This window comes from Trachymyrmex septentrionalis, unplaced genomic scaffold (assembly GCF_001594115.1).
Source record: "Trachymyrmex septentrionalis isolate Tsep2-gDNA-1 unplaced genomic scaffold, Tsep1.0 scaffold53, whole genome shotgun sequence".
NCBI classification, from domain to species: Eukaryota; Metazoa; Arthropoda; class Insecta; order Hymenoptera; family Formicidae; genus Trachymyrmex; species Trachymyrmex septentrionalis.
The window spans coordinates 2621454-2645412 of NW_017305705.1; the positions used below are offsets into that span (position 1 = coordinate 2621454).

Sequence of the window (23959 nt, forward strand, 5' to 3'; positions counted from 1 at the left end):
TAAAATCCTCTCGATATCACTCGCGACGGACGGATGAAGGAGTCGCAGCTGCAAGAATTCGCGACGGTGGCGATGGCAAGGAATACGAAAATAATCGCGAGTCCGCGCTATATTTAGCGAAGCGTTGCGTGCGTGCGGAACGATTTCGCGTGCGATCTCGCGCGTTTCGCTCGCATCCCAACTCGCGAGCTTCCACCGCGATCGAAGAATTACACGATTTCGATCGTCGACGATCCGGCAACGACGAAAGACCGAACTACTTCTCTCTCTCTCTCTCTCTCTCTCCCTCCCCTTAGGTCGACTACTCTTGCAGTGTTCTCGTTGTTATTTTGCACACGCTCGTGTCAATTATATTTAGCGTGTCGCCGCGTGATCTCACTGACTCACTGCACGCCGCGGATTCAACACGAGAGACGGCGCCGGAGCCTCGTCGGACGTTTGCAGCCGTCGTGCATCGAGAAGAACAGAGGCACGCGTGTGTCGTTGGAGCTCGTAGCATCGGATTCTCGGTAGCTCCGCGATGATGCCACGGCCGTCGCTGACTCACTAAATGCTCGATATATGCGTGCGCAAATCGCGCGTGCGACGCGCGAAGCGGGCCCGATTTGTGGCGACTCGCTTGCGAACGCGACGCGAGTAGTTTTACAGTCTGGGATTTTATTTCAAGCACCTGCGCACAAAACTGCGCCTGATTTATTCAATCGTCTATCAAAATTAATCCGCTATGTGTTTAATCCGCTGAATTAAAAAGTATCGTGAAAAAGAAAACTGAAAGGGAGAAAATTCAACGCTGAGTTCCAGCTGTGCTTCCGTTGGAAACAGGCGTTAATGATAAATTTACGAAGAGATCGGTAACAGGAAGAGAACGCGTAAATTTTTCATACGTCTCCAAATGCAGCGTGTGTGTACACATACAGGGTGTCCCAGACTTTTTGACATACCGCTTGCGAGCGGGTAAAGCGGATTAAACTGAATCAAAGTCCTCTATATACCATTTTGCAGTTTTCGCAATTTTTTCGTAGTTACCCAATGAGCAGAATGTCCAAACGCAGTTTAGCCCGGTCCACCAGCTTTGACGAGCGCGGTGTGTCGAAAAGTTTGGGACACCCTGTATATGTAGGGAATTTCTTTCGATATGGTATTTTGTATTCAAATCATCTGCGTTTATGATCTCCGATCTACAGAATGATGTTAATCTCTCTCTCTATTCCCGATACATAATCGACAATAAATGACGATTTCAAGTCATAATGATCAGCCGCGAACTGGTGTGTCGGCGTAACGGTATTGAATGGTACATCGGGAGTGCCTAACGACGGTTCATTGATGCCAATAAAGGAATAGAGACGTCGACGAGTACTCTCTTTTGTCCGCCGTCAACGAGCGTCGACGGGAAATTAATCGCGGTAATAATATCACGCGTCGCGATATGCGCCGCCTAAGTGAGTATTTATGCGGGCCCGAGTCGACGATTGCGACGAATTCCGTCTTTGAGTGCGCGCGAAATGCGACAGAATGATATTAAACCGGAGACCGACAGGAGAAACGCAATAAGCAGGGCGTCGCTCGTTCGCTCGCTCGCTCGGTTATTTCTATTTATTACATTGCGCGAGGCTGCCGTTGTAATTGCGATAATTATCAGCGGCCTTAAATCAACGTCGCCGTGCCTTTCATTCACATACGAGATTCCGCCTACGAAATTTAACGCGATTTTTGAATGGAGGACAATAAATTCTAGCGACGCTTAAAGTTTCATAACTAAACAGAAAATGCTGGTTCTCTTATAAAAAGGCATTGAGCCTCACTCAGATAGAAAAGGGAAACTTTAAAGATGTAACTTTCCTAACCAATATTTATATGTAATTAGGACACAATTTGGTACCTGCTATATACACATATATATATATATATTGATTTTAATATACGTATATTGAATTGAATTGAATATTTGTATAATCTTCTACAGATACAAAGAATAATACAGCCCTTGCAATGAAACTTGTCTTTACTATCGTACTTAATTAATTTGTCACACACAAACTAACTTATTATTAAATTACTATCTAAACCAAAAATAACCAACCTTTTTATCTGGTGTGCTATTATAAAGGTTCACAAAAGATTTTGTGCCGTCTACCGCAGAATTAAGTAAAAGAAAAAGACTAATTTTATTTGTACTTTCTTCTCTTGCATTGAAAACAAAACGAAATTTAACAAATTAATTTCTTTTACTACGTCTTATTTTACATTTTCGTTTTCGTTCCTAAACTGTTTATTTTAAAATAAGCTCATTCTTTCTAGGTCCGTCAAGACAAAAGATCAAAGAGATTTGCCTTTTCCTTCATCAGCGCACTGATATATGATTATTACACATATCTTATTTTGTCGATTAAGGTATAATTACATTATAACAGTGCACTAATTACATCTCGAGATTGAAACGAACGCACGGTATGTTATTCAAGGTATAGAGCATACATTTTTTTTTTTAATTGCTTTATAGACAATGCCAGCCCGAACTGAACGGCCTTAATCGTTATATTATTCCAATCGTTCCGATTGTAATTATTTCGGCAAGCCGTGAGAATTGAGGCGGGAAGAAAAAAAGAGCCGCGGTACAGCGAGAGCGGAATGAAATCAACGAAGCCGGTCAACGACGCAATAAAATCGCGCTCGCGTCGTCGATGCAAGACACGAGTACCCGGACATAATTGGCAAAGTAATCGATTTATGGTTATTAACGCGGTAACAGTAACACTCGCGACCATTTGCATATTCATGACAAGGAGAGTCGGCTACGACTCGCGGCTGCTGCTGCTGTAGCGAGATTCTGCGATCGCACTTGGATGCAAAATGCGCACCCTTAGACCACATTAATGAAAATGACGCCGCTTACACGCCATAAAAATTTGATGGCTTCTCATGAAGTGAGAAAACGGCGGTCGACATTTATAACAGCATTATGAATGTAACGTGATTATATTTATTGGTATTATTACTTCCGTATGTGACTTTTGCAAGCATTCATTAATATAGTTAATATGTGAGCAATAATTTTTTACAGATTATTTTATTTTACGCCCAAAGAAAACCTATGTATTAATTGAAGGAATTATTTGTCTCATTGATTCTTTTTAAATTGAAATAAAAATATAATACCCCTTTGAGGAAAATAAAAATTTATTTGATTTCAGGAAATATGACGTTTAAATCGAAGAAATGTTTCCTTAAGCAATGCACAAATTTCTTTGGTTCAAATAATTTTTTTTTTTTTTTAATTGAAGAAACTTTTCTCTGAGTGTAATTCTAAGATAATAAAATAAATAAGTAGAATTATAAATCAAATTTCGATCGTCAAGATTAATTAAGATTTGCATTGCTAATTTTTCTCGTAGTGTTAATTTGATTTATTGTGAAAAAATATATCTTTATCAAAGAAAATTTTTTTCTTTTGATCTAAAAATAATTGTTACTATATTTTATTATAATATAGATATAATATAAATTGTGCCTCCGATAACCGAAATTTCTGCAAAATTCTATATTCGGATTTTCGATTTTGCGAAAATATCGTGAAATAATTGACGAGATATCTTTCTGAAGCGAATAGGAAGGAGATGCGGGATGGCCTCCTGAGTCGTTTGCGAGATATTTCGAAACATATGCAGGAATCACATATGTGATGAAACATACGCCTGTTTCCCATGCCATAGCAATGGCCTCGAAGAGGTCTCCTCGGCGGAGAGGCCCTGTTAAAGAACAGCTGTCCCCGTCTCTCTTTATCATCTTACCATGGGGTCTTGTCCCTATAACGAGTAGTTAGAAATATGTACGAGATACACGGAAGTATATGATCTAACAAGGAAATTTGTAATTATGTTGATATATTGTAAAAACACAAGCAGACAGAAATGAATATATCATATATTCTTGAAAAATTATTTCTGTGGAACGAATATATGTATATCAAAATATGTCAAAATATGATTAGTTAAAAGTAATAATAAAGAATAATAAAATTGAGCATCTTATAGAGGGAAAAAAATTATAAAGTATTATACATAAATAAAATAGTTATGAAACAAATACTAGCTAAATTATACTATTTATTTAAAATAATTATATAAAATACGCTATAAAAAATAAAAAACACATTTATTTTTAAATATACAAGGCGTTTTATTCGGAACATTTCGAGAAAAAAAAAAAAAAAATTAATTAAGGCAACTCGTATATAAGATAATTAGGGCAAAATTCGTTGTAAAGTAATTTGAATTAAAATATATTTTGCAAATGTAGCAGGAACTGGTTTTTCGTTTTGAAAATGCAATCGCGGCTTTTTGTTTTAACGTCTTGCATTTCATTTCATTTTAGTGCAATGCGAGTGCTGCTGTCAAAATTACCGCGACCCTGGATTGTCGACGAGAAGAAAGACGATGGTTATACGGCCCTTCACTTAGCTGCCCTCAACAATCATGTAGAAGTTGCGGAACAATTGGCACGCGCTGGGAAGGCCGATCTGGACCTGCAGAACGTGAACCTGCAGACCGCTTTGCATCTAGCAGTCGAGCGACAACACACGCAGATCGTCCGAGTACGTTTCCGCTGATATTTGCGAAAATTATTCGTTCCGATCTTGTAAAAATTATAGTAATGTAACATTTAAATTTCTAAAATAATGATTAAATTCCTGATAATATCGAACGTTGGGCAAAAATTGTTTGAATCGACATCCGATAATAGGACAGCTCTCTCGAGTTATTCTTTCCCCGAGAAAGATCGATTGGTAAATTTGCGATAATTTATCCGTCGCAGCTGCTGGTTCGCGAAGGCGCGAATCTGAATGTCGCCGATAAGGACGGAGACACGCCTCTGCATGAGGCCCTTCGACATCACACGCTGTCGCAACTGCGACAGCTGCAGGACGTGCAGGATGTCGGACGACTGCTGATGGGCCTAGGCACTCAGGGTCAGGACAAGAAGAGCAGCTCCTTCATCGCGTGCTTCCTTGCAGCGCACGGTGCAGACCTAGAGCTGAAGAACAAAAAGGGCCAAACGCCTTTGGATCTTTGCCCGGACCCGAATCTCTGCAAGACTCTCACCACCTGTCACAAGGATAAGGAGTCGTTAGTATTCGGGTGAAGGGAGAAATGCTTTCTGGTCTCTTTGAATCTTTGGATTCTATAAAAACCCCTATGTATTTTATTGAAAATGTTGAATATAATAACCAAGTCTTTTTTCGTCGAAATTCTATTCAACGTAATAATCTCTCAATGGAATTTGTAGAAATTTTTCCTCCGTAAATCTTTTCTATTCAACAAGAGAGAATAAAGTATTTCGCGAAGAATTAAAACACAAATTTATACAATCGATTGCCTTGTTACATGTTCTACGTATAATTCCCCGTGCAATTACGACATACATCGGCCGTATCTCTTAGTATAATGCAGCTAACATGCAGCTCCCCTTTCCACAGACACGACATCGAAACTGACATCGTCCCTTCGGCAGCGATCGACGAGTGTCTTGTATGCTCCGATGGCAAACGAGAGATGCTATTTAGTCCCTGTGGACACGTGGCTTGTTGTAACGCCTGTGCGCCGAGGGTGAAGAAATGTCTGATTTGTCGTGAGAACGTTCTTTCGCGAGTAAAGGTAAAATATCACGCGACGCTATTGTTTGTACATATATTCTTCTATTATTAGGTATACGATATCACATTTTTATTTTTAAAACTTATTTTTATATCTAACTATAACTAATTTTACATTAATATTAGATTTATAAATTCTTTGTCGATTGTGCCGATTTTTAATGATATTCTTAATTACATATTTCTTCTTTTCCTTCGATATAATTCTATGAATTTTTTCTATGAAACGAACTCTCTTTTCGATAAAAGAAAAATCCATTTTATCATTATGCACAATAGAATTTCTACGTTCATGCAAATATGTCTCTCCAGTAATCTTAATTTAATTTTCTGTAAGTCACTAAAGTTCTGATCGCGCGGTAAATTACTTCTTCAATCTTTTATCGATCCATTACTTGATACACCATGCTGCACTATTGCTACGTAGACCAATAGTTGGCCGAATATAATCCCATTCTCTCCCGGAATAGATTCTCAAAACTCTGAATGCGCGTTCTATCAACCTTCTTGCCTTCACGCAATAATGGACGTTTGTTCCCAGATCGAAGAATGCGTAGTGTGTTCAGATCGCAAGGCGGGCGTGCTGTTCCGTCCGTGCGGCCACATGTGCGCCTGCGAGAGCTGTGCGGCCCTGATGAAGAAGTGCGTGCAATGCCGGGCCCAAATACAGCACATGGTACCGCTCTCTGTCTGCTGCGGCGGCGGTGGTGATGTCACCTACGTGAAGGGGTGCAACGCCTCAGGTATTAACATCCATTTCGCGCACAGCGCGCCATTTCACAACTTCTCGTCTATCTCGACCTATCTAATCGCGTAGAATTTAATAAACTACTCCCACGCAACGATCAGATAGCTCTAATCTCATCTTGAATAAGTATACCGAATTGTTCTCAGACTGTATTTGCACGGTTTGCGCGTGCATTGCATTGTTTGCCTTTTAATAATTAATGTAATGATGAACGATCGATAATGGTGTTTGCACGAAGGATGAATTGGATTGGAGATCACGTTTAAAACGTATAATCGCCAAAGTAGCTCCCTAACTAACTGATCACGTATATTTTTAATACTTCGAATTATTAAATGTATATAAATATGTAAATTTTAAACGGGAGAAATATTTCTCTATATTTTTCTATTTTTGCTGACACAATGCAAACTTTTCAATGTTTATGTATTTACTGCACTACTTTATATGCTAATTTCAATGTTTTTTTTTTAATATTTATCGATAAATAATGTTAATTTGCGAGTAAAAATATGAATTGTAATAAATGAGAGTATCTCTAAACGATGCTTGCCATTGTCAAGAAATTGGCGACTTTTTTCTTTTCTTTTTATTTTTATTTTATTTATTTATTTTTTTTTTTTTTTTTTTTAACCAACTGTTATGCTTCGAAGGAACAATATCTGAAGTCAAGGTGGATCTTGAGGAGGAATCGACGCCCTCAAACAACACCGGAGTTGGAGAAGCTCTCCTAATGAACAACGGCAGCCGAGATACTTCCCACAGCGACATACAAAAACTACAGCAGCAATTGCAGGACATCAAGGAGCAGGTACGTGTCCCTTCTGCATTTCGCTTCGTTATGCGTCGCTTTAATGAAACGAATAATTTAATTTGTGTCGAAGAAAGAAGTCCGCACCGCGCTGTGTACAATTACCTTTCTCTCTTGAAAAAGCAGAATACGTTTTCCCGGACTGTATCCCAATTCCTCCTTATAGAGTACCGCAACAACTCTCTTCTTGGTTTTTACTTTATTTATTCAGGAAAGATTCAAAAAGTTAGGTCATAAATGGATTAGAAGAATTTTGATTAGTAGAAATTCAATTCTTTTATTCAACTCATAGTGGAATTTGAAGAAAATTTAAAAAGTGTACATGTGTATTTAATGTTAAATAGAAGATTCAAGGTTGGCAAAGTAATGGCGTTACTTTGTTAATCATTACTTTGTTATAATAACGATTTTTTTTAATGACATTGTGAATTTTTTATGATGCTTTAATGCTAACATCAGAGTTAGAAAAGTCAATTGTTACTTGTAATGGGTTGAAAAAGTCATTTGTTACTGAAAAAAGCGTTATCATTATAAAAAATTGCAACATCGTCGTTACAGCGTTTGTCAACCCTGAATAGATTATATTTAAAAACAAAAGATATATGAAAATATATCACATTATAATATTGACTTTGAATTGGAGGAAACTTCTGAAATCAACTATTTGTGTAACAGTGAAGATTAAATAAATTGATTTGCTCATGACGGATGATAGAATTCGGAACATCATGAATCGGAACATCAGAATTTGCGAAACTTATTCTTTTATTGTTGCAGACCATGTGCCCGGTTTGTTTGGATCGTCTGAAAAACATGATCTTCCTGTGCGGACACGGCACCTGCCAAATGTGCGGCGACCGGATGTCGGAGTGTCCAATATGTCGCAAGGCGGTAGACAAACGTATTCTGCTCTACTAAAAATAAAAGACTGTTACAGGCTGCACTGCGCACTGAAATTTTCTAAGGGTGATTGTACGTGATTGTATAACGGACGAATTATAATCCACAAGGATCCACGATATTTCACGAGACGAAACATTTCCTCTTACGCCCCGTTTACTTCTGATAACAGCATTACGTTAAGCTGAATCGCAGAGCAACGTTGTTTGTCATGAAATAAAAAAATCATGATATTAAATGATATAACAATGAAAAATAATGAAGATATTAAATGGCGCTCTTCGAGCTACGGTGGTTTATAGATAAAAATGTAAGTTGATTGATAGGTAAATAACTGCGATAAGTGTAGGTACGCACAATTATTATTTATTGTTCATATTTTTAATAAAAGAACCTCGTTGCATGATAGATGATATATTATGCTGTTGAAGTTGCGTTTCATGCGTAGTCGTACGGCTATTAACATACAAGTGTAACATATTTCTAGTAAGCTTCCTACAAAAAAACCTTTATTTACCACTTATGAATAACACTGTTTTTCTGCATGATTAAAAATTCAGAAAACGCTCAGACATTACAAAGTTCTTCCGAATATCTATTATCAATAGGAATGATAGTTTTATATCTATCTTAAATAATTTCCACATAGTTCGCCAAAATTAATAATAAGTAAAATATTACATTTCAACCGTTTGATATTTTTCAAAGGATTAAAATAAAATTGTAAAACGATTCCATGATTTATCGTTGTTAATTAGATATCATGATACCTGCTAATATATGTGATATTACATAAATTGGTAAAAATATGTTCGATACAATATATTGATGGATCTATATCGGTAAAATAATGAAGCTGTTTTCATTCCTTTTTCAACTTAAAAATTTATATATTAATCATTTTCTCGAAGGTAATAATTATATTAATTGAACTTTATATTAGTTATATTTCTAAAATTTTAATATTTTAAAATTAAATGGTTTTTAATGTAAATTTTATATCAATTTTGAAGTTGTAGTAAATAAAAGATACATATATATGTACATGTATATCTATATGTTATATGTAATATATATGTATATGTTATATATGTATACATTATGTTATGTATGAGATATATATATATTTTTGTTTATTATTTTACATGCTTATAAAATGGATCTTTTTAAACAAATATTCCAGAAATATTAGCTTCATATTTCTCAAAGGAGATTTGTCATTGATGATTCTATTATATACCTATCATGATTTATGAATTTAACGATAATTATCCTCTTTTCCTTTTTACGCCATTCAATGCATTTCTTGTAAATATTTTTCGTAACTGCATTTTTGTTTATACATAATTAATGAAAGTTTTATGTATTTGATTTTTATTATCAATTTATATATCGTGTTTAATTATTTAATGGTTAGCTCAATCACAAAAATAAGTAGTATTAGAGGAAAGGCCCCTATTATGAGATACCGAGTTTATTTTGTCTAAATGTTAGAAGTCTATAGGCAGAATTTAAAAAAATAATAGATCATTTTGAAGAGAATTTAATAAGCTTTAAGATAATGTTACATAAAATTTAATTCAAACTCCATTTTTTTGAAAATTAAAGAAATGTCAAAAGTGAGCAAACTGCAAAATTAAAAAATTGTGCTCCTAATATGAGCTGCCCCGAGAAATCGATAGTAAAACGCAAAGTATATCAGTATTATAATTAATAAAACTTTATTTAATGTTTCTAAAATAACAAACAAACACAGCCAGCGTGCGCAAAAAATGAGCATGCGATAGATTATACCCAGAACTCGTTTTCAAGTAATTGAAATCAACCATTGCATATATAGGCTCGACGTTTATTCTTGTTATCTTTTTTATTATTATACAATAACATTTATACTTTAGCAATCATTTTCACTATAACATAAGACCCCATGGGTTATTTCATATTAGAAATATCCTAGATATCTTATATTACGATTTCCACGCCTTGATTTTATGATCATCAAATCTAACTTCTATAATTAAACAATTCAATATATCTCATATTTTTCTATTAGTACGATCTTACTCTATCACTACATGAAGAATTTTATTGCCAAATTATTTATTTTTATTAAATAATAAACAAGGTTTAAATGCTCATCTCAATGAAACTTGAAGACATCTAAATTCTAAAATCTTATTTTACAATGACTACAAGCATGATCTAATAATGAATTTTCTACTAAATAATTTTCAATTCAAGAGCAATAAATTCATGATGGAACCAATATGTTAGATAACGTTTATTAGTTTAGCAGAAACGCCACTATTTCATATTAGGCACCTCTATCTCATATTAGAGGACTTTCCTCTATATATCATAACTATTGATAAATTATGATCTTAGACGAAAAATAGTAAGAATAATTATAAAAAATGGAATGATTTATATTTGAAGGCCATTTCTATTTCGACAGTATTTTTATATATTGTATTACTGTCTTTCTTGAATTTTATTTCAATACATATAACTATTGTATGATAATAAATATATAATATGAATTATACGATATTATAAATAAAGACAAGTGTCTGAGCTGCGATAATTATAGCGTATGTCCTATACAGCGAAGATTATATTGTTGCATTATTGATTGCTTTTTGATGTATTTTATCTAATATAATATTGGATCAGTGCAAAAGAGCTCCTGCCCGATTCGTATAGATGGAATTGGTGAAGCAGCATGGCGACTCTGTTGTTGTTTATGTATGCATATTATTGGGTCTTGCTGTCTGTTTAGTGGGATTGTCAAAGTGTTATATATTTTGAGCTGCTTCCTGTTAGATTGATTCAAAGAAGTACTGTCAACAACTAACCAAATTGGATGTAGCAATCAAAGAAAAACGCTCAAACTTAGTTAATCGTCATCTTCTATCATGACAATACCAGACCACACACTTCGAAAATGACTCTGGACAAATAGAAATATCTGAAATAAGAAATCTTATTGCATCCACCATATTCTCCAGACACATCGCATCCTTCCATTATTTGTTTCGGTCATTATAAAACTGTCCGAAGACTGTCAAGAATCACATCACCGCATTTTTTGACGCAAAATCACGCGATTTTTTCAAACGATCTATAAATTGGTTGATTGGAAAATGGTTGGCGAATACATTTATTAATAAAGGCGGTTTTTTTACAATAACTTGACTTATTCACAAATCAGGCACGAACTTTTGCACTGATCCAATAAAATAAAGGAATTTTATATGTAAACTTGTTATAAATTCCTTTATTATCGCTTAATGAAATTGTAATTAAAGTGTTGCTCGGATTAAAAATAAGTATAAGAGATATACGAAAAATTATTTATTTTCATTGAGAATGAATTTGAATTTCATATACATACAGCCACATTTAGTTGATAATTGAATGTACATGTCTCTGCTCACCTGTTTTGACTTGAATAATATATCTTTCTTGGGTTTTCTTGAATATTGAATAATATACTCTGCTAAAACTCTACAAAGTATCGAATTTACACGCGCAATTTGTGGACATCTCTCTCTCTCTATTCCCCAGTCTCGTACCATTAGTTATCCCTAAATCTGAAGACTGCAATGTATCTTCTTTTAAAAGGATTCTCCCATTTTATTTTATGAACAATTCGTATAAAAGACTATCTCACGCATTCGCACATTTTCGCAACGGCACTTACATTGTTAAAATTAGACCGAATGCAAAGTAATGAGCCGTCATGACTATCTCATAAAAAAAAAACGATTGAATATAACATAAAAAGAGTATTTGTTTACAAAGAAGAGACAAAGATGTGCATTCGTATGTAAATATATAGAATGATAAAAAAAACCGCGCACGTCCGTTTCCACGTACACGGGCGTTGCTAAATAATTTACTATGATCAGGCGCTAAGACAATATGTGCGTAAGCATATATATTTCGGTAATATTATATTAAATATTTTAATTACATTAATTTAATAGCTTTCTAATTGTACTCTGCTTCGTTATTGATATTTAGTCGATGATGACATTCGCTGTCGCAGAGTTGCAAGACAGATATATATTTTTATATATATTTTTTTTTCAATTTCTCTTCATTGCGATGTGATCGGTTAAATTATCATTGATTAGAGCTAAATTTTACTTCTTCGCGATCCATCGCATCATTATGTTATGATCTCTCCCATTTATAACGAGTGGGCTATAAGACATTTCAAATTTATGTTTTGAGTTCTGTCTAATGGCAACGAAACTTCGACTATTATTTTCATTTATTAATGGACCGCGAAGAAAAAACGCTATCTTTAACATTCAGACGAGGAATTTAGGTTGGGTGGAGAAAGTTTCTTGGTCCGAGTGAGACGATCTAATTCCGCTGCTGCGTCGTTACACATCGTCGCTTTGTCCACCGGTGTAGCATCTGAGGTATGAAATGTCTCTATAGTATAGTTTCAATATAAGTAGATATTATTATATACTAGAGCAGAGAGCTCGGACGTTCGGATCCTAGTTATTACCAAGTTTCATGGGACTCGTCCCTACGTTGCCCGGTGTTCCCGGGGAACCAGGCTGCACTCCAGTCTTCTTATAGAGGAGAGAATTAAAGAAATTAGCTAAAACACCTTCCCCGGATGGTGTTGCGCCGCTACCCTTAGGATCCAGCTTCTTGTTCGGTGACGCCACCTATTCACAAAATCATTAGTGCTCGCCTATTGTTGAGAAAAGGAATTTAGTAAATGGTCGTAATGGATAGATCATACCACATAGATTAGAACATGCTTTCAAATGTTAACTGCAATAACCACACGAGATGACAGCTGGAATTAAAATTACGTGGAGTGTTAAACAATGGCGACTGTACAATGGTCCACTGGAAATTTTTGTACATGATTTACCACCATGATTTATCGGCTTCAGGATTAAATTATGTTAAATAAAAATTACTTTGCACATGATAAAGTATTATGTCGCTACGTTAATGTAATGCAACTACATTGTCATTCTATTAAATGAATTCATGAGATACATTAAGCGGGTTTTCTAAAAGGCATAAGCTCATAATACAAAGGACAAAAATACATTTACTTTTAACATCATGTAAATGGATGAGCTGTACGGATGAACGAAACAGTTATATGTCAATTACACTGCATAATGAATGAAACAATTGACACAAATGTACATTAGGTACAGACTCAATAATTCTGTATTGAATATAACGGATGAGATTAATGAATCACTCGCACGATTTATAGTGACGATGAAAGAATTAATGGTAATACTGTGGTTCTTTAATTTGACACGCAACATGAAGAGCATGCTCCATTTATAAATGGTATAACCTGTATAACTGGCCCAGGGCTTGCCTGATTCCGAGTTGTCGGAGAACGAGTAGGATCTTTCAGGCCCGATAGAGCCGCTTGCTGCCGCGCAAGAAAAGCTTGCTCTTCTTCCGCCTGAATCTCCATTTCTCTAGCAACGCACTATATATAATAGTATCAATAGATTAAATATTTAACATCTAATAAATTTACATTATATTAAAAAAGTTGTATATATTAAGGAATATAAAGCAATAATACGGAGCAGTAATAGCATACTTTCCGATTCGTTGCTGGCTGTGCGATAACATCACGATAGTAATCGTTCGCTTTCATGGATTGCAAATTCTCATGCAAAATACTAATCTTCTTCATGTTATCCCAACCAGCAGGTCTGCAATGTACAATACAAATAATTTTAAAATATGCATGAACGACTGAAAGAATTTTGTTCAGTCATGTCAAACTGTCATGTTCTTACATAAGTACTGCATCTTTTTCGACGACCAATGCCGGTGTTCTGAATGGTAAAGAATAAATCCTATGTGTTAAATATTTATAAAGCAAATCACAGTTCTTATCCTCCTTCGCCGACGTGTAGAAGAGACCCGCACCATATTGTAAGCAAAACCGCCTAATCCATTGTTGCATAAAGTCGAAATGCTCATCTCTATAAAAAAAAAAAGTAAGTAATCATACAAGATTAATGTTTGCTAATGATTTGTTACTACAAATTCTTCATTGATTCAATGCTCACTTATAGTCTTGTTCTTTTTCGAGAGTAGACATATAATCAGTTTTCGTTATGACTACGACAACGTCTAGGCCCAAATTGGTTGTAAGTACTCCTTCCGGCAAGGGTAATCCCTCGGCGGTATCGTCATCCAAATTACGACTGGTACGTCGTAGAGGACTTCCAGGATCTAGTTCGTCTCCTGGTTCGGTATAGTCCTGCCACTTCTTAATATCTGGCAGAATAAAATCAAATATACTGTATATATAACAATGCCACATTTCTCAAGAAATTTGAAATTTACTATCTACACGCATTGCAAATCTTATGTTTTAATCATTAGAGAGATAAAGAACTGAAGTGGCAAACGTAATAATAATCAAAGCAAAAAATGATATTAATATTAATAATATTCGAACAATGGTATATCATTTTACATATTATATTTCTGTTTTATTCAACTTACTAAGCTGTCTGCACCGTTGCCTACTATCATTATCTAAAGGTAATTTGTCAATATGATCGCCTAACAATGCCGCCCATGATTGAAGTTGATCGAGAATCGCCCATGGTGTGGTCATGGCAGCAACTAACATAACAAGCGTATGTGGAAACCTTTCTTTGTTCAGAGCAAATCTCAAAAGATTTGCATGACCCGGGTCTCCATCTAGAACCCATACAGATAATCTTGTGTGATCTGCAAAGAAATAAAAAATATTGCATTAAAATTAAGCTGCATTAAGTGATAATTTGAATATCCATTTTTATTTCATACTAACCGTCTCGGTAATCATCTCTCACATCGATATATGCAAATTCTAGTCCAGAACCTTTCTTTGGATCCTCTACACCTTGTAGTTTAGCTATAAGCGTAGTTTTTCCACTCTCATTATCACCTAAAAGTATACATATATATATAATATAAACTTCATATATTTACAATAGGTCAATTATAGGAAAAATATTACATTTGCAAAATTATTACTGTATATTGTATTTGTCACATGCTTTCCAATTGTATAAAACTAGACACTTTTGTATATATGACGACACATCTGTACTTAGCCAGAAGGCTACTAGTCAATTATATACAAACCTGTGTTTTCTAGTGACAATTATGTGTTATTAATCACAACAACTCGAAATGAGGTTGGAAGATATTGGCCGACTGGCATTTTTGCTTTTCATTAAATATAGATAGAAAAGACTACATTTAAATTATCTCTTTACATGTACAGCATACATATCATAAATGTAGGTGACTTGGAACAGTACAGGTAACTCGGAGCAACATATACTTTTGTTAAATTTAATCATGGTATCCATCCACGAATCTCTAAAGAAACTTTAAATTGTAAATTTTCTTTAATGACTCTTGGATGGATATCATCTGACTAAATTTAACAAAAGTATATGCTGTCCCAAGTCATTTGTATTATCCCAAGTTACCTACATACTGTGTGATACTGTTCCAATTAAGTCTTGCATAATGTTACACTTTGTTCTACATATGTTCCTGTATTATGTTAAGATGTATTAAGCAATTAAAAAACATCCGAATATGTTGAAAAAAGCGAATACATTCCTTTATACAATCTTCTCTGTATGTACAAGCATACTTGGTTAAAGAATGCATTTTGTCGATATAACCTTTCATCTCTATGACAAAATGCTACACATACAAAATAATTGCGATAGGGAAACAGATTAGTTCTCTATAAGTAAGCAGTATGAGTCTAATGATGAAACACTTTTTTCTGTCGATGACACACGTAACGAGCAGCAAGTGTGACTACTTAATATGCAAGCTACATTGAACGAGCGATCGAAGGGTTGTATGATGTCATCGGTATTTACCTAAAACGAGGACATTTTTGTTCGATGGCAATTTGTTGTTGCCGCTGTTCTGCACTTCCGCGAGGATAGACGACCTGTAAAGCATATAATAACATCGAGTAAAACACAATCGAGTGCGGTCGAACGCGTAAATTTTTCTCACGCAGCAAGATGTGTCACGTAAAGCGATAGGCATATCATTGCAAACAATAATTTTGCGGCGCATTTCTCAATACACAGTTAACGTCACGCAAATTACGACACGTACCATAAGTTATCCTTATTTTCGACGTCCTCTTTCTTTTTTGTCTGAAAGCCATTGCTTTGCAACATCGTATCAACCGTCGTCGCTGCCATTATCCATTTGACAGGAGAAGGATATCGATTGCGAGCGCGCGAGCGGCAGTGCAGTGCGCGGGTGTAGTGAAGATCGATCATATTGCGATTCGACCTCGATTCGATTACCATCGAATGAATCAACTTTGTAGTCGAGCTCGATTATCGAAACACGTCTTTGAAACCGTAAAAATATGCCATGAGATCAAACCTTTTAAAGGAATATGTTGAACCGGTTTTTTACCCCCAAATCAGCATGTAAAATTTACATGATTTTTTTAAACACATACTCTATAAAAAAATAACTCGTAATTACAGGCACTACTCGTATAAAATTATTTTATGTTGTTATCAATTTGCTTTACCTAAGCAATTAATTATGTGTGATATTTGGTCGCATTTTAATAATAAAATATGATCGTCTCATAAGTTTATTGTATCTAATTTATTTCACATTATTATACATCTTCATTTTTAACTCGCATAAAATTCCTTCAAATACTCGGCTTTCGGTTTCAGTATGACTTTATCCTTAAGATTGACCACCCAACCTGGTTCCAGACCATAAAACAATTGCCGCGGATCCTTACGCTCGCACAACATCTCGTAATCAGGATCCTCCTCAATTTTTGGTAACTCGTAACCATACTTTTGCGCCAGTACCAGCCGTTCCTGAGAAATCTTCTCAGGATCGGCCAAATACCCTCTCGTACTGGCGCTGGAATAATATTCTAAGCAATCTGTCGGCGGTAAAAGCCTACGTGGTATTGGTTCACCTATATATTATAAAAGAGAGGAATTACGTAAAATAAATCTTAGGCTTAATGTATAGGATTATTTTTCAACAATAAAAGATGTTTAAAATTACCTCTACTAAAGAAGTGTTTTGTATTGCATATAGCATGAAGGCAGTTCATGTCGTAGTAGGCAGTTGTAATTACACCGCCATTTCTTTCAATTGCAGCGATTACAGGTTCACTGGCCCACTGCACCTCTATATTTACTTTGGCTTCAAAATGATGTGCACCCTTGAAACACAATTTTCATATTAATATTATCTCTGTATAGAATAATTATATGCAATTATGCGCTATATATATTACAATACAAACTATAGTATGTATAATCTACAGTATAATTTAAAAATTAAAAATAAAAGCTTTAAATCACATCTGAGATAATCCTGGTTCAAGAAAATTTCTGGTAAGATATAATCAGAACATAATATGAATACAATGTATCAGCTTACAAAAGTGTTAATAAAATTCATACAACTTGTTGATTAACAGTTAAATTGTTAATTTGGCACTAGTACTGCAATGTGATTAATTTTTTATGATTTATTAACTAATATTTTGTAATATAATTATAACATTTATAAAAATTTATAAGCTATTATATATTAATTGTTAAAAGCTCTAAATCTTAAATTCACAGGACATTACCTCGTCTGTCAAATGAACTCCAGCATGTTTCCAATGCACCTCTATGTTATATAGACCAGTGTTTATCAATGATGTAAGATCAATTGGTTTACTGATATCTAGTCGATTTGTGTCAATATACAGCTGCAGTGTTTTTAAAGAAAGCGGAGGATATTCTCGTCTCAAGCTAAAATATAGGTGTTTTTATTAGGCATTCAACATATTTTGTAATTTTACAAAATATGTAAATTTATCAAACTTACTGATGTCCCTTATAGTATGGTTCTTTGCCGAATCGTAAGTAAAATGGAGTATTTCCAGTTTCGTAACCCACACGCATGTAATTCTGTCTTTGGCCAGAGCCTTTATTTCCAGCACCATGTTTATTACCTCCATGTTGACCTCTACCACGTTTCTATGCATAAAAATAACAAGGGAAATTAAAATAAAATTATAAATATTATATTATAAATATTATAATTATACAATATTACAAAACATTATACACATTTACATATTACATTTATTTACTTTTATAAGCTACATAGAGTGAGGTTTTTAATTCATCAATTGATCTATCCCACTTTGCGCAAATTTGTTCCACAAAAGCTGCATAATGCGCATAATGCGATTGATTAATCGATAAATAAAAAAAACTGGCCCATTGTATCTTTCGTGTTATGTTCTGATTATATCTTACCGGTGATTTTCTTGAACCAGGATTATCTCGGATGTTCCCAATTGAAAGTCTAGGTAATACTCTTAGCATAGACAACGCCAAATCTTTTCCTTGCTTTCCAGCCATGTCGGTATCAATAATTAGTTGTTAATCAATTCTTAGATAAACAATTTTTTTATAATAAAATTTAATAAATATAATGCGTCTATTTTGAAGCATCGACAAATTCCAACCTAAAAAAACTACGTATCGTCGCGCCACGTCGCGTATCGTGCAGCAAATCATCATAAATTTATATCAAATTGTCGATAATGTCAGCGTTCTTCAATTACCTCCGAGTCCTTGTAAAGACGAAAATCAGAGAAAAACCTGAGAGAGGCCATTTCCTGTTACCGTCGAAATTGCCTGTACACTACCACCAATATATCCATTTTCAGTTTGGAAACGTGACTACATACATTTTCTGACACTATCGATAAAATCGTATCGTCGAAAGTAGATGTAGTTCGTCTCTGTACTAAAAAAATCCTCAGGATAGAAGCGTGCCGACTATCCATAGGAGATTTTTAATGAATCCTTGAATGAAAAAATTTTAATTTTGCACCTCCTACATATGTAAATAAAAGTTATTGAATTTTAATAAACGAAATTGGAAATTCAAACAAATTAATTTAGTGAATTTTCTTGTATAAAATATTATATTTATCTTATAATATCCTATAAAATTACGAAATTATATTTCTTTATGCAAATTTTCAGCTCGTTTTTACCAAACATAATTACTAGTATATGTCAAAGTCTCTGTAATTACTAGCAATTATAGAAACTTTTAATATAAATTCAATCTCTTCTAAACATATATTGTCAATTTAAGCAATATAATTTAGCAAAAACGAGCTATAGAGGCCCTCCACCACCCCCACCAATTTTATCGGCGGTCCTCTTTTCTTTGTAAGTATACTCACCCATAAAACAAACGAACTACTAATAAATTTAATAGTCCGTTTTTGCAGGTAAGTATATTTTTAATTAATTTTTTATTTTTATGTCTATTATTTTATCATATTTTGCTAATGAAATTGCAATAACTTTTTAATTTTATTCTTTTTTGTCCTTTATACAATTCGATATTACAATTATAATACAATAATTATTTACAATACAATTATTATTTTGGATAATATACAATTATCAATGCTGTTCAAAATATAATAAAATTGATAATATAGGAGCATAATTAAATTTTAGTAATGCGGGATTATAAACGTAAATTTTAGTAATGCGGGATTATAAACGTAAATGTAGAAAATACGTATGATAACACAAATTTTCCTAAATCAATGTTTAATAAAATATTGATAAACGCAGAACAAATAGTAACAACAATTAGATCATATTAACTATTAATTATTAATTTGCGAATATGAAACTTCCCAGTAAACGAGAATAGATTAAAATAGATTAAAATTTTTTTAATGAGTACTTTAAATCCATAAAAATGGATTGAATGGATTGAAATGGATCACATCCGAGCTGATACTAGTTTAATATTTGAAAAAAAACACACACACACACATTCATATTTAAGGATTATAAATTTTATTCCTAAGACATTTATAATAATTATATCTGATATTAACTACTTCAAATTGGTATTAAAAAATAACACACCTTAGTGAGATTTGAGAACCTGGGATCTCTAGATTAGGAATCTTCTACTTACCCGCTACACTGCATTTCTTCAATTCGTAAACGTGTTATTCATTCTCTACTTCAATTTCTCTACTTCAATCAGTTAAACCAGTGCATGAAATAATATAGATATAAGAAAAATATCATCATTTAGCAGATATAATAAAATATAAACAATTTACATTACATGCAATGAAACAACATTGGGTAAGTGTCGGATAATCTAATCTCGCTTGGTCGATGTCGCGCGCCGTGATCAGCGTAATATTCGGGCTGTGTTCGACTTGGTTTGCGAGTGTTCACATCGATCATTCATTATTTCTAATCAAAGAGAAACAAAAGAATATAATTTAATTATTTTTACGTTACAGCTTTTTATAACTTAGATGAATTAAAACACAAAATTTCCTACTTATAATTTTGAATAATCTAAATATAGCATTTATGGTTTATTTTTAAATAAAAACTGTTTATATTCAATTAGATTGAAAAAATGCATTTCATATTTAGAATATTGAATTGAGTAGTATTCACGATGCACAGAATTGGCTGATATTATTTTTAGATTCAACTGGATTGAAAAACTTCATTTCCTATTCAGAATATTGAATTAAGCAGTATTTACGATGCACAGAAATGGCCGACATTATTTTTAAATTCAACTGGATTGAAAAACTGCATTTCCTATTCAGAATATTGAATTGAGCAGTATTCACGATGCACACAAAATATTATAATATTATTTTTAGATTGGAAAACATAGAAATATACTTCATGCAATTTCTATAAATAAATAAAAATGCATTCAAGATTGAAAAGAATTTATTTTAACATTCATGTTGAATCTGTATTTCTAAAAATCTGAATCCATTTTAATCCATTTCAATCCATTCTCGTTTGCTGGGTTAACAATATCGCGATAAAAAGTTATTAATATATTTATAACAGCACTTTCATCGCGTTCAAGATTTTTAACTACCTCAATAATTTCATCATATCAAAATCCCTCCGCTCGTGGTACGCTAGTTAGTATTCGATATAAAGAAGAACAATCTTCGTAGTGGGAGAGTAAACTTGTGTAAACTATGTATATTGATTCTACGTCAAATTCACAAGATCCATTTGTAAAGAAAAGTTAAGCATTCGTCAAATACCAGTAATCTTGTTACAGGAGGATGTGCATCCCGAATCTTTTAGACTACTTATGATAGTAATAATTTGGATAGCATGTCAATTACAATTACCATTTTTATCACATTCTTTAATATAATATTAAAATTTCGTGAGAAAATATGTTCTGCCACATCATTAAAATCATCTTTTATTAAAAATAAATGGATAGAATGATTTCTTTATGGAACAGTGATTATGAAGAAATATATTTAATAATAACAAAATACATGCGTTATTGTAATTTTTTATATGTATGGATACAAAAGTTTCTCGGGTACCAACTGTTCGAGATAAAACAACGGGATTTTAAAGAACTATAGTTTTATACTGAAAAATTTATTATATAAAATTTAACAATTTTTATTTTTCCGTATTTTTCAAAAATAGCATCCATCTGACTCGAGAGACAGCAACGAGACCTTTACATATAATAAATTGATCACTAAAATATACTTACAATTCTGTAATGTTATCAATGTAAATGTAATAAGAAGTAATTGTTTAATCATTGCCTCAGTCAAAATTCCAATCTTTATGACTTATTTAATAAATTTGTACATACTAATAAATGCGAAACAAAATTGATGATTATTCTAAACATCAAATTTTTAATTAAAAGTTACTTAAAATTATTAATGACTTTTTGATATTTAAAATAAAATCCAAATTAAAAAAAAGTTTGAAAATTAAATATTTATCAAACTTATTAGGTCAATGAACAATTTTTATTATTATATGTATGTTTTATTATTATATGTATACGTCGATTTCGTATAATTTACATCAATTACGCAACAATTTGGTTTACTATATGACAAGATATAAATGCTATCTGTATTGAATAGATATTTAATACAGATATCTGTATTTCAGTAAATATACAATTTATCAGTAATCGTTGGGCAAGTTACAAAAATAAGTATGATGGCATTTATCTGGACATAGTTTACGTAAACTTTAAATTACATACGTACTTAATACTATTATGCATACATTTATTTACAATAAAATTAATTACAATATTAACGCGTTACATAATTTGGACGGGTACAAAATTTTACAAAAAAATTTAATTTCAGTGTAGCTGAAAAATCAATAAAATTTGAAATTGATTTGATTTATTTTTATATTTGCAATGAGATGCTAATAGGGGAGACCGTGATAAAAAATAACACGAGTAAGCTGTAACACTTATATGAAAAATGTTATAAACAAAATATAAAAGCGTAAGAAAGGGATAGAAGTTTATAATATATTTATTACGAACTTCCATCTTTACACTTGCATATTTTGTTTATAACGTTTTTTATATAAATGTTACAACTTACTGTTACCATATTACTTTTAACCCCATACAGTCTAATTAAATAAAACTTAAAATTAATTTAAAGTTTTATTCAATATTTAATCTCTTCTTTCCAATTATCAAATATGTATATGTGATGTGTTTATTCCTACCTATTTATTATACTTATCGTTCTACCTCTATCCATATTTATTGTCCTACCTACCCGCATTTTTATTTATTTATGCCTATTCAGGTATACCTATCTCCACCCGTGTATTCCTACCTACATTACCTACTTCGTAAGTATATACGTAACACCGCGAATATATGTAATAATACGTTAATGGCTGCATTCATCAGAGAAAGTAGCTTTTCAATTGTTGTAAAAAAATTCTTTAAACGATTGGTTTTTGCTTTGGTTCCTTACGGATTTAAATGTATAAACCAATCATATTGAAGAATTTTACAACAGTTGCAAAGCTGCTTTCTCTGCTGAATGCAGCTAACGGCTAATTATCTTTTATTGCATGCTGATAAATTCAACGGGATGACCTAATCGCGATAATAATAAATAATAAACAGTAATTATTTAAATAGGCTTTCAATCTTTAAAATACAAAAAAAATTAACAAATAACAGACTTAATGAGAGTCAATATGAATAATCAAACGCAAGTTTTGTAGATTAAAAAAATCCACAAAACTTGCGCTTGATTATCCGCGCTGACTCTCGTTAGCCCTGTTGTTTATTGATTATTTTTGTATTTTAAATAAGCAACATTTGAAAAAAATATAAGAACTCGCAATTTGCGAGCAAATTACCCTCCCGAGTATTCAGTTTATCTTTATACACTGAGAAAAAAAATTTGTTCAACTAACTATACACACATGTAGTTGTTTGCAAAATTGGTTAATTTAACAAATTTTATTTAATTGAATTTAACTGTAGTCTGCTTAATATTGAACAGTTCGTTAAGCAGACTATATAGTTAAATTCGATTTAAAAAAATTTGATAAAATAATCAAATCTGCAAATAACTAAATGTGTTTAGTTTGTTAAACAAATTTTTTTTTCAGTGTATACGTTCCTTTTAAAAACTTAAATTAGTGTTACACACCAACCTACTTCATATACTCTTAGATACTTTTCTTTCTTCTGGCCAGATTGAACTCACCTTTCGTTGCTCCTGGCCAACATTCTGGCTTCATATGCCAGAAATCGACAACAAGGAGAAATACTCCTTTTTGCTGCCGACTGCTACCGACTAACATCGTCGGCAATAAGCGTGAGATTTTATGCTTTTGTACGATGCGCGAAACACGAACGCGTCGTGAAGAGGCCATAATATTAATAAAAT

The 23959-nt window shown here is 33.0% G+C and overlaps 3 protein-coding genes across 4 annotated transcripts in view; 1 reads left to right on the forward strand and 2 right to left on the reverse strand.

The window, feature by feature from the left end:
- Nucleotides 1–8763, forward strand: part of LOC108751992 (E3 ubiquitin-protein ligase MIB1) — a 433491-nt gene extending 424728 nt beyond the window's left edge. The window contains exons 10-15 of the mRNA XM_018492523.1: nt 4375–4594; nt 4816–5126; nt 5477–5654; nt 6195–6396; nt 7055–7212; nt 7990–8763. Of these exons, the coding sequence (XP_018348025.1) occupies nt 4375–4594; nt 4816–5126; nt 5477–5654; nt 6195–6396; nt 7055–7212; nt 7990–8130 (1210 nt within the window). The 3' untranslated portion in view covers nt 8131–8763. The remainder of the gene's footprint in view (nt 1–4374; nt 4595–4815; nt 5127–5476; nt 5655–6194; nt 6397–7054; nt 7213–7989) is intronic.
- A 2750-nt stretch (nt 8764–11513) lies between these two features.
- Nucleotides 11514–16418, reverse strand: LOC108751993 (cytoplasmic dynein 1 light intermediate chain 2). 2 transcript variants are annotated; one of them, XM_018492525.1, is made up of 10 exons: nt 16279–16418; nt 16032–16105; nt 14954–15070; nt 14641–14871; nt 14199–14409; nt 13923–14111; nt 13721–13835; nt 13487–13603; nt 12638–12803; nt 11514–12540 (listed from the first exon to the last, which is right to left on the reverse strand). In XM_018492525.1, exons 1-10 carry the CDS (start codon nt 16365–16367, stop codon nt 12425–12427), a joined length of 1425 nt encoding a protein of 474 aa, XP_018348027.1. In that variant the 5' UTR covers nt 16368–16418; the 3' UTR covers nt 11514–12424. The 2 variants fall into 2 exon arrangements, with proteins under 2 accessions (XP_018348027.1, XP_018348026.1); XM_018492524.1 differs by having other exon boundaries at nt 13463–13603.
- A 354-nt stretch (nt 16419–16772) lies between these two features.
- On the reverse strand, nt 16773–18697 carry LOC108751944 (39S ribosomal protein L15, mitochondrial). Its single transcript, XM_018492441.1, has 5 exons — nt 18471–18697; nt 18034–18185; nt 17792–17957; nt 17215–17374; nt 16773–17122 (listed from the first exon to the last, which is right to left on the reverse strand). Exons 1-5 carry the CDS (start codon nt 18573–18575, stop codon nt 16821–16823), a joined length of 885 nt encoding a protein of 294 aa, XP_018347943.1. The 5' UTR covers nt 18576–18697; the 3' UTR covers nt 16773–16820.
- Between the last annotated feature and the right edge of the window lie 5262 nt (nt 18698–23959).